This window comes from Salmo salar, chromosome ssa09 (genome assembly GCF_905237065.1).
Source record: "Salmo salar chromosome ssa09, Ssal_v3.1, whole genome shotgun sequence".
NCBI lineage: Eukaryota > Metazoa > Chordata > Actinopteri > Salmoniformes > Salmonidae > Salmo > Salmo salar.
Window position 1 is genome coordinate 133,096,690 of NC_059450.1, and position 17,615 is coordinate 133,114,304.

A 17,615-nucleotide genomic window follows, 5' to 3' on the forward strand; every position below is an offset into this window, starting at 1 on the left:
GCAAAATATTGAGATTAATGTCACTTAAAAATACAGTGCTGAATATTCTGAGGATATTCTTAATCTCTTAATCTGTATATCCCTGAAGCATTACAATTATGAAAATAAATGGCACTGTCCCAGAATAGGAATGTAGCAGTAACAGTAAAGTATGAAAATGTATGCACTCAATGTAGTTCGCTCTGGATAAGTGTCTGCTAAATGTCTAAAATGTAAATGTAACAATTATTACGGTAGTAACCATGGAGCATAATGGTCAGTCATTTAACAACATTGTTTAAGCTGAGCTAAAGAAATAGCAGGAGGTAGATGAATATGGGCTTTATTTATCCCCAGGCCAGGACCTTAGGTGCCCTCTTCCCCACTCCTGTCACCGTAAGGTGAGGTTGGGATAGTTCAGATTCAGGATGTCCTGGTACTTACTCACCACCATTGGGAATCACAGTGTGAGTCACGTCTGGTACAAAGCCTGTGTTTTGGATGTTACCTCAGGAAGTCCCCTGGCCATCTGTCTGTCTGAGAATATCAGAGGTTCCTGTGGTGCCATCATCATTTCATAAAAATATAACAGTGTGTGAGTTCTGTGAAACGACTTTTAGCATGTCAGCCTTTAAAGCTTGGGTGCAGGAGGGATCATATTAACTTCCAACAGCTTCAAAGAGTTGCTCTTGGCTGCTCGCACTGCAGAGTTGGGGGGAAATTATCTGAGGCTACTTTCCGCTCTCTGACACTTGTTTCAAGCCCTCAAATGGCCCACATTCTGGGACTTCTGTGGTTGAATGTGTGGGTGAGAGTGGAGAGGTGTTTGTGTGTGTGTATGGTTATGGGATTAGCTCATTGGCTCTATAACCATGTCTTCTCTTCAGTTCCCTCGACATGGCTGGGTAGTGATGTTCTCTGTGCTCCTGGTCTCGTCTCCACACCGGCCCTTTACAGACTGAGCTCTAAAAATAATTCACCACTTTCAATTAGCTCTCAGCTGTCTGAAGCTTTTCAAACAAGCAGCCAGCTGAGTGGGGACTACTGAACAGACTGTTGGGAGGGACGGGTGTGTGCTTTGACAGGTTATAGTTCATCCATCAATTGTCTAAAGGGGGTTCTTTAATTGTGTTGGCGTCTCCTTTTGTTGGGTTTTGGGGGCGGGTGGGACGGGAGCTCAGGGGGTTCCGTTATACCCCTGAAGGAACAGATGTTCAGGCAGCGCATGCCTGTAAATGTTCCCTTAAACTGCCCCCCTGCCTATGTACTTAACTCACCCCAGACTGCAGGGGCGCAACTGCTACTATTTGGATGAGCTGATAGGCCTTGTGTATCTTAGATTCAGATGAGGTGGATATATTACAATCTGAGACAGAAAAAACTCCAGTTGGATGTGATGAGGTATTCTGACAAGCTTTTTAATGTTCTGAACAAGCCTTTACTTTTGAAACAAATGGGAAACCGAAATCGACTTTTCTAAAAGTTTAAATGTCACGCCAATGACAAAGTCTAGTCTCAGCTGAGGAATTAAATGTGCTTCATTATAATACAGAAAAAATGCCTCCAAATGATCAAAAGTAGAGATACTGCTGCATTTGAACAGGCAGCGACTTCAGGCAGCCAGAGAGTGTGACAGATTGTCTCATATTGGGGGGCTGGCGAGAGGGGGGAGGTTGAGCAGACAGATCGACAGATGACCACTTCAATCATGACAGCGGATCTGAAACGCAGCCGGCTCAGCGACGGCTCAGCCACCATTTGTCTGCTTCTCAGAGATTGGAATATTCATAGCAACACGTTTCCCAAGATAATTGCAGCCCTTACAACTCAAGATAGAGGAGAGCCAGTCTCTACGCTCTAGATGGCTGTGATAAACTAAATGAGATGGTAGTCAGTCAGTCACTGTAGCTTTGAATATAAATGCCATTTTAAAAGACACAGGTAGCTGCTGTGTTGATGAGGGATCTGTCAAACACACGTCAGGGGATAAGTGATGGGGGTAGTGTGGCTTAGCTGGAGAGACGTCCAGTTGACAGACAGGTGATGAGTTCACTAATGTGTTTAGTATAGATTACCTGATGTTTGAGATTGGACTAATTCACAGCATATTTGCAGTCCTAATTGATTTGATTGGATGTTGATGCATTACCGTGCTAACAGATGGATAGTTTGACAGGCAGGTAGATGGTCTTGGTCTGATTGTTTACTTTGTAAAATGCCAACCTAAAATATTTATAAAGGTATAAGAAGATATGGTTTTCTGGAGTAGTGTGTGTTGGTCAAGGAAAAAGCCAGAGGAAAGGGTTCATAGAGAGGGTCACCTGCAGACCCTCAGAGTGTGTGTGTGTGTGTGTATGCATTTTCAACGCTGGAATAGTAGTGCTGCACAGGTTTCCTGAGGCCTCGGCCAGGCATCAGAGCACATAGTTTCTTTCCTCTGTCAATCATTGCTGGGATTTAATGACAAAGGATGCTGCCAAGTCAAGCCTCTCATCCTGTCTTCCTTTGCAGAGAAAAGGCTGCTAAACTCACTGTATGACAGTGACATAAAGATCATGTCCCCTTTTTTAGTTCTGTCGTCGTTTTGTGTCACTGTCAGATTTGTAGTGCGGAGATGTGAGTTAGCATAGTTTCCAGTGTGAGGCAGAAGCATTGCATTAATGTGTGATGCCATGTTTCCCTCTGAAAGGTTAAATTATTAATGTGTTTGTATTTGTTTACTCTGTGTTGGACTGAGAGATGTGCATTATTCATCCACTCTGACAGTAGAGACTGCAGACTAGGATGCAGCACAGGAAACATCAAAACACTGCACAACAAGGAATTTGCCAGGGATTTGAACAGTCATGTACAAGCACAAAACACAATCTACTGCTTTCACCCAATCAGCTTGTTTTCCTCTCGTCTAACCTTCAAACAGAAACTCTACATATAAAATATGCTCAAATTGATATTTAAGGACAATATTTGAGATTACACTTGTGATGACATTGACAGAATACCACATTGGAGATGGATGTGTACTCCAATTCTGATGTATATATCTCATATAGGTTGCATTTGAAAGACAACATATTCTCAATAACATACACTACCGTTCAAAAGTTTAGGGTCACTTAGAAATGTCCTTGTTTTTGAAAGAAAAGCAATTTTTTTGTCCATTAAAAAAAACATCAAATTGATCAGAAATACAGTGTAGACATTGTTAATGTTGTAAATAACGGTTGTAGCTGGAAACGGCTGATTTTTAATGGAATATCTACATGGGCGTACAGAGGCCCATTATCAGCAACCATCACTCCTGTGTTCCAATGGCACGTTGTGTTAGCTAATCCAAGTTGATCATTTTAAAAGGCTAATTGATCATTAGAAAACCCTTTTGAAATTATGTTAGCACAGCTGAAAACTGTTGTTCTGATTAAAGTAGCAATAAAACTGGCCTTAGACTAGTTGAGTATCTGGAGCATCAGCATTTGTGGGTTTGATTACAGGCTCAAAATGGCTAGAAACAAAGCACTTTCTTCTGAAACTCATCAGTCTATTCTTGTTCTGAGAAACGAAGGCTATTCCATGTGAGAAATTGCCAAGAAATTGAAGATCTCGTACAACGCTGTGTACTACTCCCTTCACAGAACAACGCAAACTGGCTCTAACCAGAATAGGAAGAGGAGTGGGAGGCCCCGGTGCACAACTGAGCAAGAGGACAAGTTCATTAGATTGTCTAGTTTATTGGGCAGATGGCTGATCTGGCTGATGCTCCAGATACTCAACTAGTCTAAAAAGGCCAGTTTTATTGCTTCTTTAATCAGAACAACAGTTTTCAGCTTTGCTAACATAATTGCAAAAGGGTTTTCTAATAATTAGCCTTTTTGAAAATGATAAACTTGGATTAGCTAACACAACGTGCCATTGGAACACAGGAGTGACGGTTGCAGATAATGGGCCTCTAGGCCTATGTAGATACTGTATTAAACATCAGCCGTTTCCAGCTATAATAGTCATTTACAACATTAACAATGTTTACACTGTATTTCTGATAAATTTGATGTTATTTTAATGGACAAAAAAATTGCATTTCTTTCAAAAACAAGGACATTTCTAAGTGACCCCAAACTTTTGAACGGTAGTGTACATTTAAAGGTACTAAATTAATAGATAAAAACAATCTGCTATATAGTTTGACTCTGTATATTTTTCCTAATGTGTTTACCTACAGGGTCAAATAGAAGTACAGTAATATGAATAGATAGACTAAACCATGCCAATGCTCTCCTCTTCCCAGTCCTGAGGGATGACTTCCGCCAGGCCCCCAGTGATGTGGTGGTGGCAGCCGGTGAGCCAGCGGTCCTGGAGTGTGTTCCCCCCCGCGGTCACCCTGAGCCCACCGTCTCCTGGAAGAGGAACAATGCCCGCGTCAGCAACAAGGATGACCGCATCTCTGTGAGTCTCACCTATACAGTTTTTCACGCCACTGTATGACCCCTGAACTATGACCCCCTAGTTTCAGCATCAAGCTCATTAGACTTAGAAGTAAAACCCTCTAGAGTTTGCATACACTAGAGTTCCAACCCACTCAAGTTCCAACCAAACCTCACTGAGCTCAGTGCAGTTAAGAACCAAGTCAACCCAAACTGTCTCAAAGGCCATTAATGTAATTAATGATGCATGCTGATGATGGTGGAATCCTTAATGATACATGCTGATGAAGGTGGAATCATAAATTATACATCCATTTGAAGTGCTGATGTCAGATGGTGGAAGTACTGCCTCTCCTCTGAAAAGCCCAAAGGCTAATACATGGAGTGATATGATGACCTGTCATCATTGTCTTGTTTTTCAGATGCGTGGGGGCAAGCTGATGATCTCCCACACCAGGAAGAGTGATGCTGGCATGTATGTGTGTGTGGGCACCAACATGGTGGGAGAGAGGGACAGTGATCCTGCTGAGTTGGTGGTGTATGGTGAGTCTCTCACACCTGTGTGTGTGTGTGTGTGTGTGTGTGTGTGTGTGTGTGTGTGTGTGTGTGTGTGTGTGTGTGTGTGTGTGTGTGTGTGTGTGTGTGTGTGTGTGTGTGTGTGTGTGTGTGTGTGTGTGTGTGTGTGTGTGTGTGTGTGTGTGTGTGTGTGTGTGTGTGTGCGTGTGTGCGTGCGTGCGTGCGTGCGTGCGTGCGTGCGTGCGTGCGTGCGTGCGTGCGCGCGCGCGTGCGTGCGTGCGTGTGTGCGCATTACACTGTCTTCGTGTGTAACTCTGGGTCTCTCTATGCAGAGCGTCCTGTGCTGATACGGAGGCCGGTGAACCAGGTGGTGATGGAGGAAGAGACCGTTGATTTCCTGTGTGAGGTACATGGAGACCCCGCCCCCACAGTACGCTGGCGTCGAGAGGAGGGGGAGCTCCCCCGCGGGAGGTGAGGACACATTGACGGACAGGTCCACTCACTAATAGAAAATAAACTGATTAATTGACATCTGAAGAGATAGACAAAACACTCAGTGACACATTGATTGATGGAGTGCTGGAGGTACAGACTGACAGAATGAGGAAAGCCCATTCACCAGGAATGCAGATAGGGCTCTCCCTGTGCAGAGCTCATGCCCTTTTCCTCTTCCAGTGCCCTTTTTGGTGGTGGTATAATCTTCCCCAAAATTAATTTGTTGTATAAATATTGTGTTATTGTTGTTCGGAACCCACTACCACATTCGTTGTGGCGTCATCAAGTTTGCCACCCCCCTAGTTTAAATTTCAACATTTGATTAACACTTGATAACACTTGATTTAGCCTCCATCAATAATATTTGCTCTGGTTGGCTGATACACATAGAGAGGAGAGGCTGCATCAACGACCCTCGGACCCAACTCCACCCGTTCTTCAGTCGGGAGTTGCACATGTATGTCAGGGCAGCAGCAACACAGGCAGTCTAGACTCTAGCTAACCACCATATACTAAAATATCAACACAAGCAACTGACAGCCAGCCATATATCATGAGTTAGAAGATTATTAATATTATATAATTAAGTTATTCTTATTATTTGATATGAGCATTGAAGAGAAATCATAATCAGTAAAAGAAATCTCTCTAGGTCACTAGCAGATTTACATCAATCATCAATATCAATGATCAATTGATAGCCCACCCTCTTTTTCGATGTTGTTGTGACTTTACTTTCATTAATCTGATGACTGTTATTTATTGAATCAACTAACTATGTTTAATTGTTACCTGATTTAAATGAATCATGTTACAATTAACTCATTAGGAGTTTGGGGCACCATGAGAGCGGTTGTTTAAAGAGTTACCATCTCCCGAATTAAACTCTAAAGATCTTTACTATCACATCCATAAAACAGTCAACGTGTTAAATGATAACCTCTTATTGTCAGAATGCTCAAGGAAGCAGGAGGGTTGAAGTCAGGCACAGGAGACACAAGTCCGTGAACACTTGTCTTTAATAAATAATCCACACTTGCCAAAAAAACAGGTAGGGCAGGGCAAGGTAAAACAAATACCCATTAACAGCCCGAACACAGCGTAGGGACGCAGCCCAAAACACACTGCCACAAAACCCACAGGCAGAAGGAAAAAAACACCTGTTCCCCAGACGTACAACCTGACGAAAATGATCACGCACAAACACAGACATACCTTGCTAGACTAAATAACCCCCCCTACTAATAACTAAACCAAAACAGGTGTGTGCCTACCTAGACCTAACCAACAGAAAGTGAAACAAAGGATCGATGGCAGCTAGTAGGCCGGCGACGACGACCGCCGAGCGCCACCCGGTCGAGGAGGGGCGCCACCTTCCGTTGGTGTCGTGAAGCTTATCATATCATCGTTCTGAACAGTCGTAACCTCATGCATCTGCAAAAACCCCAGCCTTACTTACGATTCAGTACTACACAAATTGGTTTAATTACTTATTTACTAGCTAACTAAATAATAACACAGAATAAATATACCCACATAATAAATGAGGAAAAGGTCCCTAGCGGACTAACACAATATGGTGGCTTTTTACACAACAACATGGAGAGAGAGAGAGAGAGAGAAAAAGAAAGACACTTATCATTGATACATTTTAGAAACTTTTCTCACAGTAATCAAATACTTTGCACACAAACTGTCACCCGTTTGAAGTAAGAAATCATGAATGTTTTCACTGGCCTTTCAGGAGGCACGCTTGTATGGCTCTGATTGTCCGAAAGGGGTCTTCCCTTTCCCGTCTTCTACTGTTGTTCACTCTGGAAGATGCTCCTTGGAAGGTGGCTAGCCAGCCGTGTCAATGGTTCCCATTGGTGATGAGAGTAGTAGAATATGGTGATTTGAGAAGAGTAGTAGGATGGTCCCACTTAAATTCACTTTTCTAGATATTTGACGTAGAACAGCTAATTAGCCGTACCAGTGATTGTCTGGAAGGTGAGCTTCTCGCCTCTTCGTCGTGTTGATATTCAAGGTTCAAACCACTCTGGATGTGAGCTGCAGCTCTACACGCATCTGGTCTGGGAGGTGAGTTTATTTTCTCCACCTCGTCTTGAGGTTCAATGCTCCAACCATTTCAAATGTGTAGCTTCCGCTCCACGCATTTCTGGTCTAATGTTAATTTCTCCACCAATTATTTTATGCACTCTGGCCGAAGGGGATGGCTCCGTCAGGCTGACACGCTCTCTGACCTCACTCTGGGCGTAGCTACCTACCATGTACAGTTTATAGGAGATAGATTATCCTATGGCTCCTAAAATCACATTCCAATCTTAACAAAAAATTTTTTTACATATTTTATATACAACGTTAAGGATGGAGACTTCATACCTATAGTGTGTGTACTTTTCAAGTTACAGTATTTCCTTTATAACCTTTTTAATGGCATTACAAAATAACAACCCATATGACATGATTATTCTTTAGATCACCACTGACCATTCCCCACATTCTTATGTTAGAAATATGTTCCAGTATTCACTTTTAGGACGTGTTAGAGAAATCAAATCAAAATCAAATTGAGTTTCGGCGTGAAGACTGTCTGTGTAGACAAAGCACATTCCTTGGTGGATTTTGGAGAGGGACAATGTCAATCATGTGTTTAGGAGGCACTGTAACTAGCTTGCATATAATTTGTGATGAGCAAGTGTGTTGCAGAAATAAATAGGGCTATGCTTATTTTTTTGTTACAAAGGCATTCAGTATAATTTCGAGATATGAATTATAAAAGTTACGTTTTTTTAAGTGGTCGGTCATTTTGAGCACATGTCCTCTGAAAGGTCTGTGCATGGCCCTGGGGATGCATATGGGTTTAAAGTATATGACATATTGATTGATGCAGTGCTGGAGGTACAGACAGACTGACAGAATTAGGGAAGCCCGTTCACCAGGGATACATATGGGATTAAAGTATGTGACCAAGAAAGCACAGCTACAGTAATTACTCATTTATTCATGCCTTCCCTTCCCTCAGCCAATACAAATTCATGAATTGAAGGCCAGTGAGGATTCATTAGTTAACATGTGACTCTACGACTTCACTATACAGTTGAAAGATCATCCGGGGGACAAAATATAAATATTTATATTATTATGATTATACTGTAACTATGGGGAGGGGCGGTGGGTGGGTGGGTAAGAAAATAAAAATACTTTAATTACTCTAAGATGGTCTCATGGTGACGGAGGTGACTCACTCTGCCCATTCTGATTGGCTATTTGACCCTAACACAGTTGACGTGTGCATCTCTCTCTGCAGATGTATTAAGTTATTGGGTTGACTCATCCTTTCTGCATTTAATTGTTTTTTTTAATCTACAGTTTCACATTACTTTATACAGTTACATTTTGATGGGTCAGGTACATTCAAGGTCACTTTTACATAGTTCAAGGCAGTGCTTCTCACACCTGGACGTGTCCAAAATCTGTCTTGCCGACTACTTACTAAAACGACATACTGTGCACTAATCGTACTACATACCATTTAGAACATACTGTGTAGTAAAAACAAATGCAGTAAGCAACAAATATCATCATACTGGGCTCATCCTACTGAGAATGTGTCGTCTAATGCACAATTGCGTTGATTCCCTCCATTCGTTCATTTGAGTACAGCGCATTCCCTTATCTCATTATTAATTGATTATCACACGTGAGTCTGGAATGACGATTCTCTTCTTTAAAAGTGTGCATTGAATTCTACTAGATGAAAACCTGAAATGAGTATAACATCCTGGCATTTTAAAGCTTACTTGAGTCTTGAAATTTCACATACTATAAAACGTTCTATTTTCGCATACCTAAAATGCCTACTATTTAGAACGGAAATATGGGTATTCTGACACGGGCATGGTCTTTCTGTCTCGATGGTTAGATTCATGAAAATACTTTTGACTCTGTGTGTCTCTGTTCCAGGTTTGAGATCCACAGTGACAACAACCTACGTCTGACTAGGGTGAGAGAGGAGGACGAGGGAACTTACACCTGTATGTCTGAGAACAGCGTGGGCAAGACAGAGGCTTCAGCCACGCTAGAGGTCCATGGTAAGAAACAAAGATTCTCTCTCTCTCTCACTCAGTCACACACACTGATATGCCCATCCATCCGTATGTGTTGGAATACGTGTTGGCATATCAATGTATTTGTGGTGGGCTCTCTTCTCTTCAACTCCACTGACAGAAGCTTATGCTAAACCGTATGGATTACTCCCTCTGACAGCTGTTTGGGAGATGGTGCACTTTAACACTGCCAAAAAGCAGGACCACTATTAATAAGAAGTGTGTGTGTGTGTGTGTGTGTGTGTGTGTGTGTGTGTGTGTGTGTGTGTGTGTGTGTGTGTGTGTGTGTGTGTGTGTGTGTGTGTGTGTGTGTGTGTGTGTGTGTGTGTGTGTGTGTGTTGGCTGAGTGGGCAGCAGAGTTGACTTTATCCTCCATTGCTTTTGTCAGTCCTGATGAAATATAAACCCTACCTCTTCAAACAATGCATTCCCTTCCTTCTGTTCCATGTTTCATTGACTATGTAGTAGATGTCATGTTTTCATTTTACTGTAGTCAGCCATCTCATTCCGTTTAATTATATTTCCCCCACACCATTCTGACTTTGTTTGTAGATTTTTTTCAAATACATTTTAAAAGCTAGGGGGGGTTATAATATTTAATGCATTCAGTATCATCAGCACCTAATGGTTTAAAAGAGCCTGTAAACATGACTTACTGCGTGGTTGGGATTCTAGTCTACTGGCTTGTTGCAGCACTCAGGCAGTGCAGTAAGTAAGCCTGTACTCTGACACAGTGACTTAATGTGTACCAGATTAAGGATTGGTATCAAACAAACACATCTGCTGTTTTTGCTCTTATTAAAGAAGTATGTTGAGATATGCGGTCACAAAGTTCAGACATTCACTTTGTTTGTTACCATAGAAACCCATGATTGCTGAATGCAAAATTATTCCAATGGAAAAATACCACTATTCATTTATATTGTAAAAAAAAATATCTAAATATTAAAAGGTAACAGAACTGCCTATACATGTTCACTCTCATCCTGACTCTATTTGAAGTGAACATAAACCACATTAATGTTGAGTAACATGGTTTCTCTACACGGTTCCCTGTCATAGTTACATCCCCCCTGCTGGCTGGTTAGTGATGTTAGTGTAGTGAAGTCAGTCTCTCTCTGTGGCTGTGTGTGCGTGCTCCATCTCAGATGTGGGAAGATCTGCTGTGTTCTCCCTCAGAGTGAAAATCAAGACACGACACAGATGACTCAGTTCCCTTGAGGATTTAGCCTGATCCCATGTGTGTGTGCGTTGTGTGTATGAAGACAGGGAAGAAGCCTGCTGAGGAGAGTAAACAGCAGGAGAGCTCAGAATCTATGGAATTGGAGTCAATGCTGCAATTGTGCAGTCAAAGTCTATAGGAAGACAGGATGTGGTGGGATCAGAAGCAAGCTGTGGCCACAACACACAACCTGACTGCCAGTTCATTTCCACTGATATCACTCCAAAGTAAACCCACAAATACCATCACAATAGTTTAAGATTGGAATTAGATGATGGCTCGTCTCAGTATGAAAGATATGCATCAATGTCTTCACTCGATAATGTGAAAATGAGAAGGCAGATTAATCAAAGGGAAACCATATCAACTGGCTGAGGGTTAAAGAGAGTTAAGAGAGTTAAAGACAGCAGTCAAATCATGGAGTAAAAAGGGTAGTTCTATATGCTAAATGTTGAATAAATACTGTTCTGGAATTACATAGTATGTATTGATTATGCAGGGGAGGCAGGAGAAAACTGTGAATTTAAACACTATAATTTAAAGCCTAAAATCTGAATCTTCTAACCGAGTGTTTCTGCTCTACTCTCCAGTGCCCCCACAGATCACCATTAAACCCCAGGACCAGATCTCCGCTCAGGGGTGCAGTGTCACCTTCCGCTGTGGCACCAGAGGAAACCCCTCACCTGCCATCTTCTGGAAGAAAGAAGGAAGCCAGGTAAAAATGACAAACAGGAAGTGAGTGGTCAAGAAAGACTACTTCCTAAATAAAACATTTAAAAAATGACTAATAAAATTCCAACTATGTACTGTAGAAACTACAACATATGTTGTCATTGATAAATGGCCCTTTAAACTGATCAACAAAGTAATGATGTTATGTCACATTTAAGTAGGATTTTGATTTGTTTTAGCCTTATTTTGATCAGCAGCAGACAAATAGTTTTCTCACCATGTTTGTTTGGTGGTGACTCATTTCTCTCAGCTTGAAACAAGCCGGGGAATTGTTTGATTTAACAATGCTTTTCACACATTTTTCTTGATTGCCCATGCTCTTAAAGAGACGTTGGCCGAGGTGAAATGAGGGAGGGAGCTCGTTTGTATTTGGCTGTGAGAGGCGACAACCAATAGGTGTTGGAAGGAATCACAGGACATTTCCTGGCGAGGAAGTCACTGTTACCTGCAGACAGATGAAGAGAGGGGGAGGAAGGGTAGATGAGGGGAGTGACTCAGATGAGCTACATCAAATTTCAAATCAAATTTATTTTTATATAGCCCTTCGTACATCAGCTGATATTCTCAAAGTGCTGTACAGAAACCCAGCCTAAAACCCCAAACAGCAAGCAAAGCATGTGAAAGAAGCACGGTGGCTAGGAAAAACTCCCTAGGAAAAACTCCCTAGAAAGGCCAAAAACCTAGGAAGAAACCTAGAGAGGAACCAGGCTATGAGGGGTGGCCAGTCCTCTTCTGGCTGTGCAGGGTGGATATTAAAACAGAACATGGTCAAAATGTTAAAATGTTAAAATGTTCATAAATGACCAGCATGGTCAAATAATAATAATCATAGTAGTTGTCGAGGGTGCAACAAGCACGTCCGGTGAACAGGTCAGGGTTCCATAGCCGCAGGCAGAACAGTTGAAACTGGAGCAGCAGCACGGCCAGGTGGACTGGGGACAGCAAGGAGTCATCATACCAGGTAGTCCTGAGGCATGGTCCTAGGGCTCAGGTCCTCCGAGAGAAAGACAGAAAGAGAGAAAGAGAGAATTAGAGAGAGCATATTTAAATACACACAGGACACCGGATAAGACAAGAGAAATACTCCAGATGTAACAGACTGACCCTAGCCCCCGACACATAAACTACTGCAGCATAAATACTGGAGGCTGAGACAGGAGGGATCAGAAGACACTGTGGCCCCATCCGATGATACCCCGGACAGGGCCAAACAGGCAGGATATAACCCCACCCACTTTGCCAAAGCACAGCCCCCACACCACTAGAGGGATGTCTCCAACCACCAACTTACCGTCCTAAGACAAGGCCGAGTATAGCCCACAACGATCTCCGCCATGGCACAACCCAAGGGGGGGCGCCAACCCAGACAGGAAGACCACGTCAGTGACTCAACCCACTCAAGTGACGCACCCCTCCCATGGACGGCATGGAAGAACACCAGTAGGCCAGTGACAGCCTCTGTAAAAGGGTTAGAGGCAGAGAATCCCAGTGGAAAGAGGGGAACCGGCAAGGCAGAGACAGCAAGGGCGGTTCGTTGCTCCAGCCTTTCCGTTCACCTTCACACTCCTGGGCCAGACTATACTTAATCATAGGACCTACTGAAGAGATAAGTCTTCAGTAAAGACTTAAAGGTTGAGACTGAGTCTGCGTCTCTCACATTGGTAGGCAGACCATTCCATAAAAATGGAGCTCTATAGGAGAAAGCCCTACCTCCAGCCGTTTGCTTAGAAATTCTAGGGACAATTAGGAGGCCTGCGTCTTGTGACCGTAGCGTACGTGTAGGTATGTACGGCAGGACCAAATCGGAAAGATAGGTAGGAGCAAGCCCATGTAATGCTTTGTAGGTTAGCAGTAAAACCTTGAAATCAGCCCTTGCCTTAACAGGAAGCCAGTGTAGGGAGGCTAACACTGGAGTAATATGATCAAATTTTTTGGTTCTAGTCAGGATTCTAGCAGCCGTATTTAGCACTAACTGAAGTTTATTTAGTGCTTTATCCGGGTAGCCGGAAAGTAGAGCATTGCAGTAGTCCAGCCTAGAAGTAACAAAAGCATGGATTAATTTTTCTGCGTCATTTTTGGACAGAAAATTTCTGATTTTTGCAATGTTACGTAGATGGAAAAAAAGCTGTCCTTGAAACAGTCTTGATATGTTCTTCAAAAGAGAGATCAGGGTCCAGAGTAACGCCGAGGTCCTTCACAGTTTTATTTGAGACGACTGTACAACCATCCAGATTAATTGTCAGATTCAACAGAAGATCTCTTTGTTTCTTGGGACCTAGAACAAGCATCTCTGTTTTGTCCGAGTTTAAAAGTAGAAAGTTTGCAGCCATCCACTTCTTTATGTCTGAAACACAGGCTTCTAGCGAGGGCAATTTTGGGGCTTCACCATGTTTCATTGAAATGTACAGCTGTGTGTCGTCTGCATAGCAGTGAAATTTAACATTATGTTTTCGAATGACATCCCCAAGAGGTAAAATATATAGTGAAAACAATAGTGGTCCTAAAACGGAACCTTGAGGAACACCGAAATGTACAATTGATTTGTCAGAGGACAAACCATTCACAGAGACAAACTGATATCTTTCCGACAGATAAGATCTAAACCAGGCCAGAACTTGTCCATGTAGACCAATTTGGGTTTCCAATCTCTCCAAAAGAATGTGGTGATCGATGGTATCAAAAGCGGCACTAAGATCTAGGAGCACGAGGACAGATGCAGAGCCTCGGTCTGACGTCATTAAAAGGTCATTTACCACCTTCACAAGTGCAGTCTCAGTGCTATGATGGGGTCTAAAACCAGACTGAAGCGTTTCGTATACATTGTTTGTCTTCAGGAAGGCAGTCAGTTGCTGTGCAACAGCTTTTTCTAAAATTTTGGAGAGGAATGGAAGATTCGATATAGGCCGATAGTTTTTTATAATTTCTGGATCAAGATTCGGCTTTTTCAAGAGAGGCTTTATTACTGCCACTTTTAGTGAGCTTGGTACACATCCGGTGGATAGAGAGCCGTTTATTATGTTCAACATAGGAGGGCCAAGCACAGGAAGCAGCTCTTTCAGTAGTTTAGTTGGAATAGGGTCCAGTATGCAGCTTGAGGGTTTGGAGGCCATGATTATTTTCATCATTGCGTCAAGAGATATAGTACTAAAACACTTTAGTATCTCCCTTGATCCTAGGTCCTGGCAGAGTTGTGCAGACTCAGGACAATGGAGCTTTGGAGGAATACCCAGATTTAAAGAGGAGTCTGTAATTTGCTTTCTAATGATCATGATCTTTTCCTCAAAGAAGTTCATAAATTTATTACTGCTGAAGTGAAAGCCATCCTCCATTTGCGAAGGCTGCTTTTTAGTTAGCTTTGCGACAGTATCAAAAAGAAATTTCGGATTGTTCTTATTTTCCTCAATTAAGTTGGAAAAATAGGATGATCGAGCAGCAGTAAGGGCTCTTCGATACTGCACGGTACTGTCTTTCCAAGCTAGTCGGAAGACTTCCAGTTTGGTGTGGCGCCATTTCCGTTCCAATTTTCTGGAAGCTTGCTTCAGAGCTCGTGTATTTTCTGTATACCAGGGAGCTAGTTTCTTATGACAGATGTTTTTAGTTTTTAGGGGTGCAACTGCATCTAGGGTATTGCGCAAGGTTAAATTGAGTTCCTCGGTTAGGTGGTTAACTGATTTTTGTCCTCTGACGTCCTTGGGTAGGCAGAGGCAGTCTGGAAGGGCATCAAGGAATCTTTGGGTTGTCTGAGAATTTATAGCACGACTTTTAATGCTCCTTGGTTGGGGTCTGAGCAGATTATTTGTTGCAATTGCAAACGTAATAAAATGGTGGTCCGATAGTCCAGGATTATGAGGAAAAACATTTAGATCCACAACATTTATTCCATGGGACAAAACTAGGTCCAGAGTATGACTGTGGCAGTGAGTAGGTCCAGAGACATGTTGGACAAAACCCACTGAGTCGATGATGGCTCCGAAAGCCTTTTGGAGTGGGTCTGTGGACTTTTCCATGTGAATGTTAAAGTCACCAAAAATTAGAATATTATCTGCTATGACTACAAGATCCGATAGGAATTCAGGGAACTCAGTGAGGAACACTGCATATGGCCCAGGAGGCCTATAAACAGTAGCATCAGGTGGGAGAGGAGCTGCCTCCTTGGGAAATAGGCATAGAAACACTATGTTTAAAACCTTCTATCATTATAACTTTCTATAAATACCTAATGATAACATTCTGATAACAGTGGGGTAACAATCAATATCACTTAGTCTAGATGGTTCTAGTAGAGAACATAGAGGAGTTAACCCTCAGATCCACCAGGCAGAGGGATGTTGGCCTGAGGCTCTCTGAATAAGTTGCAATGTGTTCCAGTCTATGTGATAGTTGATTTGCCTGGTCCCCTGTTTGTGAAGCGGTTTGCTGTACTTTTGGGATTATCTTGTGACCTTATAACCCTGGTCCTCCTCTCACTCAGTCTAAGCCTCTTAGAGGAATGAAATGGATGGATGGATGGATGGATGGATGGCTGTCCCTTCCCCCTATTTATGCCCATCTCCCCCTCTCATCACTCTGGCCGTGTGTAAAGCATCTGTCAGCTCACATCAAGCCAACAGACCAAACCAAAAGTCTGTAGTTCTCCTGCTATTCTGTATTGTGTTGGAAAAGTGATGGCCATATAATGCATGGATACACAATCTCTCTGATTCATCACTAGCTAAGATGCAAGTTTTTCTTTCTCTCTCTCTCTGTCTGTCTGTGTGTGTGCGTCTGTGTGTGTGTAGATGCTGTTGTTTCCTGGCCAGCCCCTCTCCCAGTCCGGCCGCTACTCTGTTTCCATGAGTGGTGAGCTGTCCATCACCGACGTGCACCTAGAGGATTCTGGGTATTATATCTGCCAGGCCATCAGTGTAGCAGGAAGTGTCCTGACCAAAGCCCTGCTGGAGGTGGAAGGGGGTGAGTTTGAGGGATGGAGGGGGTTACTTTGGGACGAGGAAGGACATATGGTACTGGGAGAAGAGAGCCCAGCAAAAATATATTGATATTACAACACACATATATGGATGGGCAGATAGCCTTCGACAGCTCTACATAACCACTGTCAAATAAAGTGGACATTAGTGTGTGTGACAGGACCCACTGACATAATATCCTGTCTGTTCTTCCCTTTCACCCATAGGTCCTTCAGACCGTGTTCCACCAATCATCCGTCAAGGCCCAGCCAATCAGACGTTGGGTCTGGGGTCCGTTGCCCAGTTGCAGTGTCATGCGATTGGTGGACCCTCACTAAGGATCATGTGGGAAAAGGACGGGGAGAGGATTGTGGGGGACGACCCCCGCATGACTCTGATGGAGAACGGGACACTGCAGATCACTAATGTTGAGGTACGTGTATGATGTCATGGAATAAAAATATGGCTGTGATCTGATTGTCTTTTGATCCTCATTAATAAATTAGTATCGCGCGGCTGTACAGAAATGCCTGCCATCCATCATTGTTATATTTTTACTTTTTCCAAAGCCAGAGGGCAACCAACAAATGTTTTTATGTTCTCCTCCATTATAAATACCACTCTGCGTTGAAAAAGAAATCAAGGTGAAACTGAATTTCAAACCGACCTCTCTGGCGCGATTACCTGCCTACGCAGTGTGTAATTGTAATGTTAATGAAGGGGCTTGTTTGTAAATGTAAATGTGTTCTGCTTTGATGAAAGAGCAGTCCGTGGCCCTTTTGTGCTGTGGCCTCACCTGGAGGTGAGCGTGCAGAGCGGGGAGAGCAGCATGGTTTGTGCTAATTGACTGTGGTCACGCATGATTAACGATTTCAAAGCCTTTAATTACATCCCTGGCACAACTCTCTCTCTCAGCAGTGGTGCTCAGCAAACTTGGAGCATTAACACAAGGTCCAATGCGTCATTGAGGCAGGGGAAATCTGCCATGTCACTGCGCTCAATGGAACAGAAGAGATGCATTAGCTTGGCATGGAGAGGGATGGAGGTAGGGAGGGAGGGAGAAGGGGGGGGGAATGGAGAGGACGAGATGTAGAGGGAGAAAGAGGGGCTAAAAATATTTAGCCTAGAGATGCCCCCTCCTAGTCTTCAATATTTCAGCAGTGGTTAAACTCACAACGAGTTCATCTGTCCACATACT

General features: G+C 43.0%; 1 protein-coding gene across 3 annotated transcripts in view; it reads left to right on the forward strand.

Moving 5' to 3' along the window:
- The window catches only part of LOC106613016 (roundabout homolog 2), a 56,524-nt gene that overhangs the window by 26,108 nt on the left and 12,801 nt on the right, over positions 1 to 17,615 (forward strand). For all 3 annotated transcript variants that reach the window (XM_045724639.1, XM_045724637.1, XM_045724638.1), the window contains exons 3-9: positions 4,262 to 4,419; positions 4,820 to 4,940; positions 5,246 to 5,384; positions 9,375 to 9,502; positions 11,330 to 11,454; positions 16,250 to 16,421; positions 16,645 to 16,850. In XM_045724639.1, the coding sequence (XP_045580595.1) occupies positions 4,262 to 4,419; positions 4,820 to 4,940; positions 5,246 to 5,384; positions 9,375 to 9,502; positions 11,330 to 11,454; positions 16,250 to 16,421; positions 16,645 to 16,850 (1,049 nt within the window). The remainder of the gene's footprint in view (positions 1 to 4,261; positions 4,420 to 4,819; positions 4,941 to 5,245; positions 5,385 to 9,374; positions 9,503 to 11,329; positions 11,455 to 16,249; positions 16,422 to 16,644; positions 16,851 to 17,615) is intronic.